This window comes from Lissotriton helveticus, chromosome 3_1, assembly GCF_964261635.1.
Source record: "Lissotriton helveticus chromosome 3_1, aLisHel1.1, whole genome shotgun sequence".
NCBI classification, from domain to species: Eukaryota; Metazoa; Chordata; class Amphibia; order Caudata; family Salamandridae; genus Lissotriton; species Lissotriton helveticus.
In genome coordinates this window covers 1,973,411,811-1,973,428,768 of record NC_136061.1, presented here as the reverse complement: position 1 = coordinate 1,973,428,768, position 16,958 = coordinate 1,973,411,811, and the positions used below count along the sequence as shown (strand labels likewise).

General features: G+C 44.5%; 1 protein-coding gene across 1 annotated transcript in view; it reads right to left on the bottom strand.

The window, feature by feature from the left end:
* Positions 1 to 5,729: 5,729 nt before the first annotated feature.
* The window catches only part of PCSK6 (proprotein convertase subtilisin/kexin type 6), a 1,486,774-nt gene continuing 1,475,545 nt past the window's right edge, over positions 5,730 to 16,958 (bottom strand). Inside the window, exon 21 of the mRNA XM_078683097.1 lies at positions 5,730 to 15,558. Coding sequence (XP_078539223.1) covers positions 15,461 to 15,558 — 98 coding nt within the window. The 3' untranslated portion in view covers positions 5,730 to 15,460. The remainder of the gene's footprint in view (positions 15,559 to 16,958) is intronic.

Sequence of the window (16,958 nt, the reverse complement as noted above, 5' to 3'; positions counted from 1 at the left end):
GAGGACACCTTTGGAACCACAGATTTCCATTGTTGGAGGATAGATCAGTTTAGAAAGACTTAACTGTTTGGGTTGAACTGGGAAGAACATGCACAGAAAATGAACTTGAACACTGATCTGGAATAAAATACCTCAAACCTACTACTGTGGTCCTTGTGATGATTATAGATCCCAAATGCTCTTGGCTTGTGATTTTGCAGAAGTAAAGGTCCCACTACAAAGGAAGTTTACAAAAGCTTTAGTAAGAGAAACACATTCAAATCTGGATCCCTTATAAGCACATATTGCTTCTAGATAGGGTTTGTAAGAGCTTACATTGAGTTTAGTCTGGGTTAGATCAAAAACAAAGAACCGGGACCTCAGAAGAAATGATAGTGTACATTCTTAACAGCAATGTCCAGTGACATTGTAGTTATTTGTCTAATACTGCTACAGTGAAGGCTTCCTAGAAGCCAGGAGAATGTCAGTGCCACTCACAGTCAAGCACAGTTTCTCTGAGACAAGGGAGCCACAGTCAGAGATAGAAGAGAGGTAGACCAGCTCAGCTGCAGACTGTCAGAGTACCAAAAGAGGCTGGAGAATCTGTAAGAAACCAGAATCATTGTGCAAATCCTTGCCTTGTGCTGTTTGTGAATCTACCTGACAGGGCACACATGGAAAAGGATAAGGGAAATGCATACCCAAGTAGACCACATAGCTCTCACCCAGAAAATCAGAGTCCTAGAGCTCTTCCTGAAAGCAACAAGAGGAGACCAAGCTTGCATGATTAGGGATGGATAGCCAGGGCCCTGTATCCTTGCAAGCACTCCACGTCTGAGTGAAGTCCCGATTTAAAAGGGAAATACTAACATGCCTTGACAAACTACTAGAGAGTAGTCAAAAGCTGACAAATTAGAGCCAAACATATTGATGTTTTTGAACAGTATACTGTTTTAAAAATAATTATTTTTATTTAGAACTGTAAGAAGCATATAACATAATATATACAAATATAATTATCTCAACAGCCAGTCATCCAAAACAAAGGTAGAATCGGTTCACATAAGGCAGGGTTTGAATGCAAAAACCGAGTATTCTTGCACTTAAACCCTGCCTTGTGTGAACGGAGTCTCCCTTTTGTTTCAGATGACAGGCTCTAGATATATTTGCTGAGTTTGCTCCCTCGGTTACCGTTCCACCTCCCTTGGGACAGAGGTTTCCTGGTTAGGAGCTTTTAGATTTATCTATCTATCTATCTATCTATCTATCTATCTATCTATCTATCTATCTATCTATCTATCTATCTATCTATCTATCTATCGTTCTATCTATCGTTCTATCTATCTATATGGCTTTACACAATATACATAATACAAACACATATTTTAAAAAACATAGAAAATAAAAGCAATTCAATAACAAAATATATTAATATCACCAATATATAAAATAGTAAAATGTTAAAACCCTAAAAACACATTTACTAAAACTAATACAAACATTAAAAAATAAACACAAGCAATATTAAATGTAATAATATAAATCCTATTTTATCAATATTAAGAAAAGTGTTTGACTCCGGAAAAATTATATACACCATACCTTCTCCCGCTTACGATTTCAAAGGGTTTTGACTTACTATTCCCACACCAGTCTAAACAACAGTAGGGAAAGTGTTGTATGTCCAAGGGGTTAAATTACATATTCCCAATCCAGTCTAAGTAACAGTAGGGAAAGTAATGGACTTCCAAGGTTTTAGATTTACTATTCCTATTTCAGTCTAAGCAACAATAAGGAAAGTGTTGGATTTCAGAGGATTTGGATTTACTATTTCCACTTCAGTCTAAGCAACAGAAAGGGAAAGTGTTGGACATCAGAGGAGGTAGATTTACTATTCCCACTCCAATCTCGACAACAGCAGAGAAAGTGTTGGACTTTTGAGGGGTTAGATCAGATGTGGTATAACTACTTTGAAGGGGTTTCCGTTACTACTCCGACTCCACCCTAACCAACCGTAGGGAAAGTGTTCAGCTTCAAAAGGATTACATATTTGAGTGCAAGTCCTATTAATTGAATATTTTTTTCCCAAAAGTATGTTACTGAAAATGATATTAAAAATTAAGATATTCTTTCAGGCATTTAGCTTGGGGTATTTCTGACCACTCCCCGCTCTGGTTTCGATTTGAATTAGCGCCTGGCTCTGGGGGGAGGGTGGCTCCTGTTAACCCTTGGTATCTTCGTAATCCCAAGATTCGTTGTGCTCTGATTAAGGCATTGGAACTTTATTTCTCTGAAAATGAGGGCTCGGTTTCTTCCTCCATATCGCTATGGAAAGCTTTCAAGACTGTCATTCGAGGTCCAGCTCTCTCTTTTATTGCTGGTGCTAAAAAACAGAAGGAAGAGGAAGTGGTGAGGATAGAGACGGAGATAGCTGATTTAGAATTGGACTTGGAACAGGAGGTTACCCACTCTAGACTACATATCCTGCGCTTGAAGCAGTTAGATTATAGAACATTGGTGACAGACGGCGCGAAGGCCCTTAGTCGAGAGCAACAGGGGCGTCTCTATGATGTTGGGGATAAGGCGAGCAAATTGATTGCATGGTTGGACAGAAAAGACAGAGCCAATCGTGTGGTACCCGAGATCGAGATGGAGGGCGGTGTTCTGGTCACCGACCCACAGGAGATAGTGACATGCTTCGCTGACCATTTTCGATCTGTGTACTCTTCTGTGTCGGACAGACCGGAGGAGGACTCACGTTTGTTATTACGAGACATTGCGCTCCCATGCCTGTCTGCGGAAGATAGGGACCTTATGGATAGTAAGATCACTGCAGATAAGGTGGCGTTGGCTATGCGCTCTCTGAATTCTGGTAAGGCGCTGGGTCCCAACGGTCTCCCGATTGAGCTCTATAAGCTTCTCCCGGATGGGACTGCTCCGTATTTGAGGGATATGTTTTTGGAGTCCCGAGACGTCGGTCTCCTTCCTCGTGAACAGAGATTAGCTTCAATAGTAGTAATTCACAAGGAGGGAAAACCTAGGAATAGATGTGCCTCGTATAGACCGATGTCATTGTTAAATGCTGAACCTAAGATTCTCGCTAAATTGTTAGCTAATAGACTGATAAAGGTTATTTGCGAGTTGGTTCATCCAGATCAATCGGGCTTTATTCCGCACCGGAATACGGTGTTGAATCTTAGACGTTTGCATGGAGTACTCGCGAAGGCCTCGACATTGCGGGAGTCGGCCATTTTGGCGTCATTGGACGCCACGATGGCGTTTGATACTATTGAATGGCCTTATTTGTGGGCGGTACTGGCTAAATTTGGTTTCGGTTCAGATTTCATTGGCTGGGTGCATCTTCTATACGCTGACCCGCTTGCTCAGATTGTAGTCAATGGTCGCGTCTCAGAGCCTTTTTCGCTCGGGCGGGGGACTCGCCAGGGTTGCCCGCTATCGCCTCTCTTATTTGCCTTAGCCCTCGAGCCTCTCGCGGCCTGGATTCACTGGGAGCCCTCGATGAAGGGTATTAGCTGGTCTCCGCAGTTTGAGGACCGTATCTCGTTATATGCAGACGACATCTTGCTGTATTTGACCTCCCCTAGGAAATCCTTAATAGTACTCTGTGATGTTCTGGCCTCCTTCGGCAGGAACTCCGGCTTGGTCATTAATTGGGCGAAATGCTATTTATACGTTCTCAGTGGCGAAACGCCGACCCCACCGCATAACTGTCCTATCCAAATAGCTCGGGATGGGTTCCGATATCTCGGAATCTATATTTCCATGGATTCGGCGGTCCGATATGAGAGAAGCCTTCTCCCTCCTTTGACTCAGTTAAAGCACGATGTTGCGAATTGGCGGAATCTTCCATTAACGATGCTTGTGCGTGCGGCCCTTTTTAAAATGATGTCACTCCCTCGTTTTCTTTATGCTCTTCAAAATACCCTTGATATCGTCCCAGCTAGTTATTTTTGTTCTGTGGAAGAGCTACAGCGTAAGCTGTGTGGGATGGAAGACCGGGTATTGCGCTGACTAAACTAACACTCCCGTGGTATGACGGAGGGATTGCCCTCCCTGATATTAAGAGATATTACTGGGCTTCACAATTAAGTGCTATCAATCATGGTATGTACGGCCCTGAGTTAAACCCTGGTTTTGCCATGGATAGGTGGTCACTTCCTGGCGGCAATTATTATAGAGCTTTGTATTCTGGATCAGTGTTGAAGGCTTTGCCAGGGCCAACTAAGACGGCTGTGCAGATCTGGTGTGACGCCACTAATTCGTTAGGGTGGAAAGACCGTCTGACTTTGGTTACCTCGCTGTTTGGATCTGATAAACTTGGCAAACTGTGGAACACTAAGGGGTTTGACAAATGGGATCTTATTGGCATTTCTAAAGTTGGAGACCTGTGGGTGAAGGGACGGGTGAAATCGTTTGCGCACCTCCAGGCTGAGTTTGAATTGGGAAACTCGGAGTATTTTCGGTACGTTCAGATTAGGCATGCGTTGACTTCTGTCTTCCCGGAAGGGGAGGTGATACCGTAGTTTACATCTTTAGAGGATCGTATTTTGGATGGCCATATGCCTGACAGTACCGTTTCCCTAGTGTACAAGAAATTGATTAATCAAAGGGCGGACCTTCTCTTGCATCTGCGTGACCAATGGACCAGTGACGGCCTTGAGCTTGATGATGAGGACTGGCAGTCGGCGGTTTCTTCACCAAAGGAGGTGGCGATTCCGGTACGATTGAGATTAGTCCAGCTCAAAATACTGCATAGAATATACGCCACGGGTCCCCGATTAGTCCGTATGGGCTTTTCGGAGGAGGGTCTGTGTCGTCGGGGCTGTGGTCAGCTGGGGACGTTCCTCCACATCATTTGGGAATGTCGGGAGGTCTTGGATTATTGGAGAAGGGTCCATGAAAAGATGCAGGAGGTCACGGGTGTGGCACTCTTGCCAGAACCCAGACGTTGCCTATTAAATGTTTGGGAGCCCACTGATCATAATGTGGCGCAGACTCAGTGGGTGACCCTAGGTGCCATGGTAGCTAAAAGGAACATTGCACAACTCTGGGGATCCCCAAGGCCTCCTACACTCGATGTTTGGGTGGAAAACATGGATTGGTGCATGTTTAGAGAAAAAACAGTGTACTTGGCTCGGGGTCGCCCCCGAAAATGGTATAAGATGTGGGGCCCCTGGAACCGGTATAGAGGAGATATATGTGATCCACCTGAGCCTTTGGTCCCTGATGTCTTGCTTTCCCCCTGACCCTTTGTTATTATTGATTCTGAGGCGCCTGTTTCCTCCCCCCTTTCCCCATCACTGTACTGTTTACTGTAATGATGGACGATATGATACTCTACCCTCGTTGAGTCTATGCAATCTTGGATACTGTATATGCCTTGTTTTGTTTTTATTCAATAAAAAGAAATATATATAAAAAAATTAAGATATTTTTGTCAACAATATTCTTTACCATAATTTTGTTTTTTATTCACAATATTTTATTGCCAATATTTTTACTCTCTGATATTTTTTACTCAATATTTTGTCCAAACACCAATCAGGGAGCACGCATCTTTCTGTGGCTGCCTTATGCTTACCCAGGGAGAAAGGTGAAGGTGCAATGCAGTTAATTGAACCGAGATGCGGATGGAACGGAATACCTTGTATGTAGAAGAAACAAGTTTATTAAGGCTTTGCCCAGACATACCTGTTTCCTTTGATTCTAAAAAAAGCGGACGCTTGCTGTCATGGGAGGTAAATATTTTATTGGTAAATTCGTGTGAGCATTGCATTTTCTGCATTTGGTTCCTGTCCCAAGCATCCTATTGACAGTTCTCCTTACGAGGTTTAGTAAAGATAGAAAGCTCTTGGGCAGAGAGACAGAAGGAGCACAAAGACATACAAATTAGACTAAAGACTTTCGGACAACCTCTTTTGTGTGTGTTTTTTTCAAATGTACAAAAACGGCCCCTTATTGCAAACAATATTAACATACAGTGGCTGTGGATTTCATGAGCTTGCAACTTTTTTCTTTATTTACCTTTTGTGTTGGTAGAAGAAATGTAGGCAGTACAATCACAAAAACATGGAAACAAACAGATGACTCACAACAACCAGAATTAAATCAGCACAAATACTGGATGTCAGATGCACATGAAGGCACCATGAATATGGACAAAACACACCTCATTTTTTGAGAACCAAAGAACATGTTTAAGAATTCTCTGCACTGTTGTTTTTAAACACAAGGGTATAAACGAGCAAGGAAAGAACAGGGTACAACTTAAAGGATTTAAATGCACCGTGCAAGTGTTCTCTGTGTGATTAAAATTTTCATTTGTATAGTGCTAGCAATATGTTTACATAAATATGAGAGGACTTCAATCGCTTTCCCAAAAACCTAACTAAAGTCATACCAAGGAAGATCTGCGAGATCCAAAACACAGACTGCAATGGATAAACAACGCACAGCTCCCCATCTAGATAGATAGCACTAATGTGCCATGAACACTACAACAGGGTCCATTTAAATCTCTTCTGTTTTTACCATGTGCTAGCCTCATGATTCTTTCATCTCTATTAGAAAGTGTGAAGTTTAGACATGCGCAGAAGTTTTTGCATTATTTCATGGTGAATGTTATGGTTTCTGCCATGTTAATGAGGAGGCTTACAGTATAGATAAAAATGTCTACATGTGAATTGAGCCAATACATTTATCGACATACTTAGACCTTCGTGTCGCCAAAATTATAAACCTAAGATCAAATCGGGGATCAGATACCATAAATACTCAGCTATCTGAATTTTATTTGGGGAGGCTTCACAATGGAACTATCAGGCCAGAGGTCATGCCAGTTTGCTGCAAACCTGCCCCAGTTTTCCTGGGTTTTCTCCAGGGCTTTGAGAGCTGCTCAGAGAAGTGTCCTTCAGCCTGGCACTAAATATCATTCCTTGTCAAAAGCTGCGATAGAGAATGGCTAAACTGCAATTTCTTACTGGGAGAAGGTAAGCAGTGTAATACATCAAAGGTTTGCTAGTCTCTTGATATTTTCTACTTCTGATACATTTTAGCATAGCCCTTAAAAGTAGCAATAAGGTGTTAGGATGCTAGGACTGTTCATATTATTTTAATCTTTTTATGTTTTGTGATTAATGTTCATATTGTTTGTACCAGACTTGGGTTTTAGAAAACAATATTTAAAAGTTTTATCCCATGCTCCTTAGTGTTATTTTGCATGTATTAGTCACTTACGCAAGAGGGGTTGGAGTTTCACTGGGTTCCTGAACTAATCTAGAAGAACTTATCCTGACCACAAAACCCCACCCGCACAAAATAGCTTAGCTGCCATGTATATGTTGTAGTCCAACTTGATTTCTAATACATGCTGGTGCATTAACCTAACTCTGTGCACTAAGTGGTTGGAAATCCGACACCTTCAGCTCTGGTGGAAGCTACAGATCATGACAAAAGAACAGTCTATTTTACACACTCCAAAAATAATAAATACATATAGCTGCAGGCTGCACCTACCTCTCTACGGCAGCACACTGACGACTTCCCCTAAGGAATCACAAACAATATAAGTAGGGATCAACCAATTAAACAAAACAGCTAAAGCCACTGATTTCTGACCATGAATTCAATAGCAAACAACTGGGGTTGGGGTTTCTGATTTGTGCAACACAACCAGTGGGTTGTAATTATTTTTATTGAATTAGTAAAATGGATTGCAACTCTGGACGAGATTGCAGTGCGAAGGAGCCATGAACCTAAATCACTCTACCCCGGGAAATATAAAGTGTGATACACCAAGAGTACAACAGCCTATAGATTTTCTATAAATATCTGAATGCCATATCTCTATGGAATATTTAAAATATCAAGAAAAAACACTGTATGCCAGAATCTTTGCTTTCTTAGAAGACATCCAGACTCTTGTTTCTAATTATGGTACGGGTTCCACTCATAAACTATTTGGGTGAACCTATTACCATTTTTTAACCTTGAACTGGCCCTCTGCTATTGATCCAGAACTAAGAAATACATAAGCGCTTCCAGGAAGGGGTTGAACCCACCCTAGCAGTATTTACCTACAAGGGTGAGAATTTATTTATTTTTATTTATTTACAAAGTTTTCTATAGTGCTGGCCAGACCCAGGGGTATCAGAGCGCTTTACAGTAGGACCATAATAGATAATTATCATATACAAAATAGAAGAGGAACATATCAACAGAGGAGCACAAAAATAAAGAGCAACACATTGTAGTGCAGGACTCTTTTGCCTTCAGGGTTTTTCGGAGTCTTAGAGCTGGAGCAGAGCTCGATGTTTGCTATCTGCTGTACGCTAGGGAGCGGTTGAGGAGCAGGGTTTTGAGTTGGCTTTTGACTTCTACAAAGGAGGGAATGGTTCTGATGTTAGGGGGAATGGAGTTCCAAATTTTGGGAGCGCTTCCGGAGAAAGATCGATACACAGTTTTTGGCTTTTATGAGTTTTTTCACCAGGTACTCAGGTTTGCCGGTGCGAAGGGCTTTATGGGTGAGGCAGGCTGTTCTGAAGCTAATTCGCATTTCGACTGGAAGCCACTTAAGTTCCTTGAGTGCAGGGGAGATATGGTCGAATTTGTTGATACCGGTGATCATTCTGGCGGCCGCATGTAACGTTGTTTTGATGGGAGCCAGATGTGATTTTGGAATTCCTGAGAGGACTGCGTTCCCATAGTCCAGTCTTGACAGTACCAGAGATTGGGTGGGCTGTTTGAGATCATTGGGCGGAATGTAGGGTTTTATTTTGTTCAGTAGTCTGAGGTTAAGGGATGCACTTTTTGCCGAATTCTTAATGTGTCTCGTCATGTTCAGTTTTGGGTCTAGAGTGATGCCTAGACATTGACAGAGTCTGCTAGAGTGAGATTCCCATTGAGCGCATCGATGGCCTTTAACCATTCGGCAAATTGGGGGTTATCGTCCTTATTCAAAATGAGGACTGTCTCAGTCTTATCAGGATTTAGTTTCAGGTGGTTGCTTGTCAACTTGTGTTGGACATCTTTCAGGACATTATTAAGTCTTTGTATGTCTTTGAGAGACGTAGTTTCCAGATAGATCTGAGTATCGTCAGCATAGAGATGGAAGCGGATGTTGGCTTTTCTGAGTAGTTTGGAGAGAGGTTCCATGTAGATGTTAAAGAGTTGCAGTGAAAGCACCGAGCCTTGAGGGACGCCCTTCTTGACTTCAATTGTGAAGAAAGGAGGAGAACCATTTGAGGACTACCTCGCCAAGACCAGCTCTTTCTTGGAGACCCTTATGAGGAGTTTGTGATCAACAGTATCGAATGCTGCCGAGAGGTCAAGGAGAATGAGGAGGCAGCATTTGTCAAAGTCTAGTGATCCATGTATATCGTCGATGATGTTGAGAATCGCGGTTTCTGTGCTACAGTCTTTTCTGAAGCCAGACTGGTGGGGGTCCAGGAGGTTGATGTTATCCAGGTGCTGGGTTAGTTACTGTAGTACGCATCTTTCTAGTGTTTTTGAGAGAAGGGGGAGGTTCGACACAGGTCTAAAATAGTTCAGATCAGTCGCATCTAGGCCAGATTGTTTCAACAGGGGGGTGACTTGACCCATTTTAAGGCAGTCTGGAACCACTCCGGTTTTCAGGGAGCTATTTATTATCGTGCTCCAAAGCGGAGCTAAGGCGTGCTTCATTTTTTTGGTCAGTAGGGGAGGAATGGGGTCTAGGACATGAGCTGCGGTTTTGGGGGTGGAGATCAACATGATTATCTCAGTTTCTTGAATGGGACGGAAACTAAGCCAGGAATTGGGAGAGGAACCAGGAGAAAGATCAAGCGACCCCGCCGCGATGCTCTTCGAGAGGTGCGTGTTGTTGACGTCCTGTGAGAGTTCGATTTTTGTGATCATATCGTTGAAGAAATTGGCAAAGTTGTTGCATAGTTCTTTGGACGCCTGTACAGAGGAGGACACGGGCTTGGAGGTTTTTTTGTGTGATGATGCTATAGAGCTCCTTGGGTCTGATTTTGGCACTGTCCAGGGCCGAGCCAAAAAAGCTGGATTTTTTGTTTTTGATGTGGTTGTTGTACTTCCTACGGGCTGATTTGAGATGATCGCGGAGGACGGAGGTTGGGTTATTTCTCCACTTTCTTTCTTTGCCTCTTAGTTTTCTCCTTTCGGAGTTGAGGGCGGGGTTGAACCATGATCTGGATGGGATGGCTCTGCTCTTTTTGAGCTTTAGGGGACCTATTTTGAAAAGCATGGCCACTAGCTTTGCATTGTAACAATCTGTGAGGTCATTAGTGGAGAGGTGGTCGTTGGGGTCGGGGAGAAGTGAGCTTATCTGTTCTTCGAGGACTCCCATGGGAACCTGAGAAAAGTTTCTCAACCATTTGGGGGTGGTCTTGCAGAAGTGATTGAGAGAGAGTAAGTTTGTTGATATGAAATAAGATCATGTGGTGGTCTGACCAGTCGACGGGGAGTATGTGATTGATAGTGATTGTGTTTTTTTGAGCAATGATGGCATCCAAGGTGGCTCCTTTGTAGTGCGTCATTAGATTGTTGTCACAGAGGAGACTGGATAGCGATTGGATTAGCGGGTTATTGGTCTCATTCCACCGTAGGTTCAGGACGCCAAGAATTTGATTATTGGTATCACTGAGTGCACCCTGAGCTATCAGTTCGGATTAGTGTTCTCCGAATGCTGAGGTTTTACCTGGAGGATGATAGAGAAGGTGACAAAGTAAAGAACCATTGTCTTTGGTCTCAATGTTGGTTGAGAGACATTCAAAGGTGTTGTAGTCGTATGAATTTCCGTGATGACCATGTTGTCTTTATGAATGATAGCTACCCCTCCCCCTCGCTGGTCTTTTCTGTCTTTGTTGATGAGGGAGAAGCCCGGGGGTACAAGCATGTCTAAGCATGGTGGGGATAGCTCATTGAGCCAGGTCTCCGCGAGGAACGCAATGTCAATGTCATGCGAGAGGATGGCCTCTGCTATTTCAGTTGCATGCAAAGAAGCAGACCTGCAATTGATGAGCAAGCAGTTGGTGAAAAGCTCTTTGTTGCTGGCGGTCATTTCTTTGGACGCCCTAGGTATGGTATTAAGGACGGGCGGTCTAGGGGATTTTGTGCAGGGAAGGCCTTTTCAGAGACCTGTGATCACTTGGATTTTTGATTTAGGGGAGTCAAAGGGGGGTGTGACGTAAGAAGAGGCTAGAATGGCTGCTTCGTTGTCGGACATGGCTGCTTGTGTTCTAGTGGGTCTTGAGGTCAAGGGTTTTGTATCGGTCTTTGAGCGACTCTGAGCCTTAAAGGGAGGGACTGTGGTTCCTGAGGCTTTATGTGGCCAGGGTTCTGTGACCCTTCTTGGGAGTCACTGAGGCTGAGTTTCAGGGGCTTCTGAGGGCCAGGAGGGGCTCTTGTGGCTGTTGGTGTTGGCAGTGGGGGTAACCCAGGGAGGAGATTGGTGGGATCTGCGTGCTCTACCTAGGTTGGAGAGGATTTTGATTAGGCCCGGGAGATCGAGTCTATCTGGTTTTCAAGTGACACGAGTCGTTGCGCCATTGAGTCGTGGGAGGGGTTGGGGGCATCTTGGGAGGATTCGCCTTGTGTGGTGTAGGTTGGGTTGAAGGAGTGCTGTCTCTTATTTATTGTGTAGTACAGGTTGCCCCTTTTTGAAAAACCTAGAAGGGAGGTGGATTGGGTCATGAAATTACTTTGAGTTTCTGAGATCTGTGCGGGAACTAGTGAGGTTAGGGGGCATTGTCGGCGGGGCTCGTTCGTGAGGTTGCGGTGGGTGGGTCCAATAGGGGGGAGGTTGTGTTTTCCTTAGGGAGCTGTGGAGCATGCTTGGTAGGCGAACTGTGTTGAGTAGAGACTCAGGGGAGCTGTGCGGCGGGGGCATGTGGTGGTGTGGATTGATTTTCCTGCTTGGGCCGATAAGCTGTAAGCGGGAGTTGGGTTGAGGCGGGGCAAGGCAGGTGGGGGAGAGCGGATCAAAGTGAGGGGAAGAGGGAGTCAAAAGCTTCAAGGTTAGCTGTAGCTGTAGGCGGGAGTTGGGTTGAGGTGGGGCGAGGCAGGTAGGGGAGAGTGGATCGAAGTGAGGGGAAGAGGGAGTCGAAAGCTTCAAGGTTCTCATTGTTTGCCTGAATGAGGACAGTGCCGTTAGTGTAGATGGTCACGGTTGTGATCCCTCTTCTAGACGAGCGATTAGGAAGCAGGGATTTTAATTTGCAGCCGTGTGGTGTGGATGTGGTTTTGACGATGTAAAGTTGCGTTCTGAGCGTGGAGATCCAGTCTTCTGGTCTCTCCTTGTGGAAAATTAGGTCCATCTTAATCAGACTGTTGGAAGAGGAGTGGTAGATATCTGTAAATAATGTTTCTCTGTGTTGTCGGGTTAGTTTCTGTTTGAAGTTTTGTCTCATTTTAGCAGAGAGGTGTGGGGGGAAGTTAATAGTGTATAAGTTCGGGCTATGCGGTTTCAGATGTGTAGGTAGGGATTGGGTGGGGGGATTGGCGAGTCAGAAGCCATAGTGGGGGTACTGTGCACAGGGGGGATAAAGTCTCTGAAAGGGACTATGCGGGAGGTGGGGGAAAGGTAGATCAGATCAGCCGAGAGTGAGTTGGACGTAGGGTTAAAGGTTACCGTTGGTGTCTGATCTGGGCCTGTTATGAGTTATAGTCGGGACTCCGATGGTCGGGTGACGGCCATCTAGGGCCGGGCAGGGTCCTGAGAGGAGTAGTAGCTCCGAGTAGGTCTTGTGTTCTAATTTCAGGGATCTTCTTTAAACATGGAGTGGGTCGGTGGTGTCTCCTTGTGCAGGGCCCTTACCTCTGAAATTAGGTTAATAGGGCTTGTCAGATGGTAGGCTGTGGCTCTTAGAGCTCTAAGGGGCAGCCATCCTGGGGCCAGGCAGCCTCGGCAGGGGGCATAGGGCTTTCTGCTGGCTGAGCGCTCTAGAGAAAGGTTCCTACTTCATTGGGGGCAGAGGGGATCTTGTCTCAAGGGGTCCTGTGTCATAAAGGTGTTAGGCGCCAGATCTAGAGGTTTGAGCAGCACAGTGAGGAATATGGATCCACCATTTTGGAATCAGGTGGAGACCAGGGGAGAGGTAGTGCTTCTTTCGGGGTTTGGGTGCGCTGCAGCGCTAACCTGGGTCAGTTCTGGGAGGATCATAGGGGTATAATATCTCTGATAGTGAGGAGGGACCTTAGGAATTGTCAGGCTCTAATTTTAGGTCACGCATGGGGGCCATTTTGGGGCCAGGCGTCCTACCTTAGGCACTGCTCCGGGGCAGATTCGGGATGGGAATCCTTCCAAATCCAAGACCAGCAGTCCATGCTCCGGCATGAGCATTCGTCCGGACTGCAGTTTCATTTGGTGGTTTCTCGTGAGGGTCCTGGAGAGTTTGCTGGTGAGCTGCATGGAGTCCTGATCGGGGGGTTGCCCTGGCAATCCTTAATTGTTGAGCACACCCAGTGGAGTGCAACCCAGAGACTTAATGACAAAAGCACCGTTTTCTGAACTGCTAGGAAACTACAATACTGTTCCAGAGCTGCAGGCACACTGTGTAACACACCCCAGCTCCAGCAACCGTCATAGAATTCGGTGAAGCTTGGCACACACGCAGAGTGCAGTATTGACTGGGCTCAGGTCATCCTGCTCGAGCTCAGGGACTCAAGGAGAGGGAACACATAGCAGAGCATTGATCACGCACCCAGTATCTCCTGTCACTTGTCATGTGCCGCAGCGCGCCGGTGTACAAAGCAATCACAGATGTATTGGAATCTGGCTGAAGAGCAAATGATCCAAAACTGATGGCCACCTTGGAGCACAGTCTTAGATATCACTATTAAAGAACATGCTGCCAGTGCCGACCGTCTCCCCTGTTACTCCACGCAGATCTACTCAGACAGGGAATACAGGCTTTCAGCATCCCAACTCTGGGGGTGTAGGCAGCGCCACTCACCGCAATAAGTGTCACAGGGAACCGGGACGAGCGCCGCTACTTCCCACAGTGGCACGAGGCGCCAGCGTCGCAGTGATCAAACGCCAGTGATGAAGCATGCCACCATTTGGTGAGTGAGGCATTTTTTAAAAATATTTTAAATATTACTTCGAGTTATGGCATTCAGCTATATACAGAAAGTCCCTGGGGCGGCTCCTCCATTTGAGCAGAGGAGCATCATCCCACAAGTCCCAGAGCTGAAAAATAAAATGGGAATAAAGTTAATTTATTACTGCTTTATTTTGCAGCAACCTTTCCTAAACTAAGTGTCAGGACAGGGTGGGGACAGTGCTGTTGAGTGGCAGCAGTAAAGAGCATCAGAGCTTTCTGTGAAGACGTCCAAGGGAGGAGGATGTCGCAGTGCAACTCACAAAAGTAAGTCTATTTTAATTTTTTTTTGTGTCCCCCTCCACCACACCACCCTTGGTACAAGCCAGCCGACACTGGAAAATCGGTAGGCCGTTGCACTCTTGGTGTATGTTTGACTAAACTGGGAGGATGTGTACGAGCCTGATTATCCCTCACTCTCTTGTAATTGTGTTAGAGTAATGACATTGATGTCCAGTCACACAGTTCAATATTTAAAAAATGCAAAACTGCATAATGTATTGGACCAATTGACCAAGCCACAAATATGACATCTGTTACTATAACCCACAATTAGAGGATCATAAAGTTGTAGAAGCAAACATAAAGCGGTAAAGGGAGTTCGCTGTGTGGATTACTACCATCTGTGTAAACCCAACCATGGATTACACTACCATTGTTGTGGTGCCAGCAATGCAGATGGTTGCTCTCCACATATATTATCTCATGCAAATGTCATTGATATCACAGATGTTTTCTACAGGTGAATGCCGATGAGTCCAGTAGAAGGTATAAAATCTCCAACACGAATTTGGATTGTCTCAAGCACTTAGGGCCGAGAACAATCAGTACTGAACTTCACATGATGCTGGCACAGCATCCGAGACTTTGCTCACATAATGAAAGGACCATACAATTGGGAAGAAACATATATGCATAAACAGTTTTCTATAACTCCCTTTGGTAATACAAACATATCAAAAAATGAATCCTGCACGATACCCTCAAGCCCTGAGCAACAATTCCCAAAACATATTTAATTGAATTTAAATTTACAAAGAAAGCTTGCCAGTAAACAAAGGAGAGTGGCATTCTGGTATAGGTCTTCAGAAAATAGAGAGGACATTAATATCTCCTATTCCCTAGAGTCCTTTCCGACATTATTCTTAGTAATACAACATTAACTATGGACCTAGCACTGCTATATATATTGCTATAAATCTCAAGTTTACTGTTGTGTTAAAGCTATTAAAGGAATGTCGGCCAGTACGTAGTACAATTGCTTCCCCAAGCTCAGACACAGTTCTCTAGGATCGGCCAGTCCAGACTTGCAGGATTCTTGATGAAGGCCTAAGACTGAATGTAGGCTGAAGCATGTTTTACCCCGCCAGGAGACATGTCCGACAGCAGAACTGTATAAAGAGCTTCCGTTCGCAGAGCTTGTTCGTCTTCACCATCTCACAAAACATTTCATCCGCTGGAAACATGAGACAAAAAGGAAGAAAACATAAAAATTATGTTTGGCCTCATAAGTGGATCTACTGGAAAAATGTAAATGTTTGGAAAACTTTCTTATAGGGCACCAACGGATATCCAAAATCAAATCACCACCCCCAGCGCTAAGGAGTCATCACAGGGAAAGAATATAACTTCTGTGCAGCTTGCATTGCCATAACTAAATGGGGTGCTGCTCTTTCCTGATATTAATAGTCCCCTTATCAGCATTAGTCGGGAACCCAAATTGTAAGACACAAACAAGAAAGCATGGACTAAAAAACTCAGTGCCAAAATATTTGCCAATAAAACCAGATTACCTGCCTGCAATTCTGATGAGGTATTCCTACTCAAACAATCCTCCTGTGCATGGTTCTGGCTACCTACCAACATTGCTCGTCTTGGAACCAAACCTGTGAGATAGAGAAACTTGCAATATATCCACTGAACTCAACAATCTAGATGAACAAGAAGGACTAATGTTACCTGTAGACGGCACAATCACCCTGGAATATTTTGGAAACCAGACCCTGATGACAACTACTGTTTGAGAAATGCGCTGGAGCTCTACTTCCTTGTTCTACAAGGTTGAAAGGGTAAGTAGCTTGCAAAAAGTACCAGGTGACATTGATACATGTAATGAGCTGTGGGTCAACTCATGGGCAGATGGAGATTCTCCTAATCATACAGGTGTCATGAGTCAGAGCTTAATTGTACAAATCAATCCGGATAACCTTTTTTAAAAGGTACTTATACCAGGCAGATCTGGTGGCACAGTGGATTAATTCATCTACTCCAGAAACCAGTTTTTGTCTCCATGGCCACAGGTTTGAATCCCGGTGGGTCCACTCAGCCTTTCATACTTCCGGGATTGCTGGAATTTAGGTCATTTACTGCCAATGGTGCCCCAAGGAGTGAATGCAGCCTCGGTCCGTGAAGGTAACAGCGGTGTGGCGGTGGGGCCGGGTGGGGGGAATTCCGACGAACGATAACGAGGAAAAAGGAATTATTTACTTAATTTTCCCTGTGCACCGTCCCTTGAAATCCCACCGGCCCCACCGCTGTTACCAGCACGGGCCACGGCTGGGTGAATGTGCACTTTCCAAGGACTAATATTATATTGTGGTTATCCTACTAAAAAGACAGCCTATACCTGGATAAAAATCAAGTTCAAAAGGAGTGTCTTTTCTTGAACTTGAATGGATGTCAAAGAAAATATTTCAGATACTAGGATCCAATGTCAGCTGATGGCTCTAGTCCTGTTGAAGGGCTCAATTGCCGTTGACGCGAATAATCAATAGATGCTTTTGAGTCTCCTCAATAACATGGTTATACTCTTCTAAAGTCTCAAGGTCAAAACATCAAACCAGCCAATATACCTCA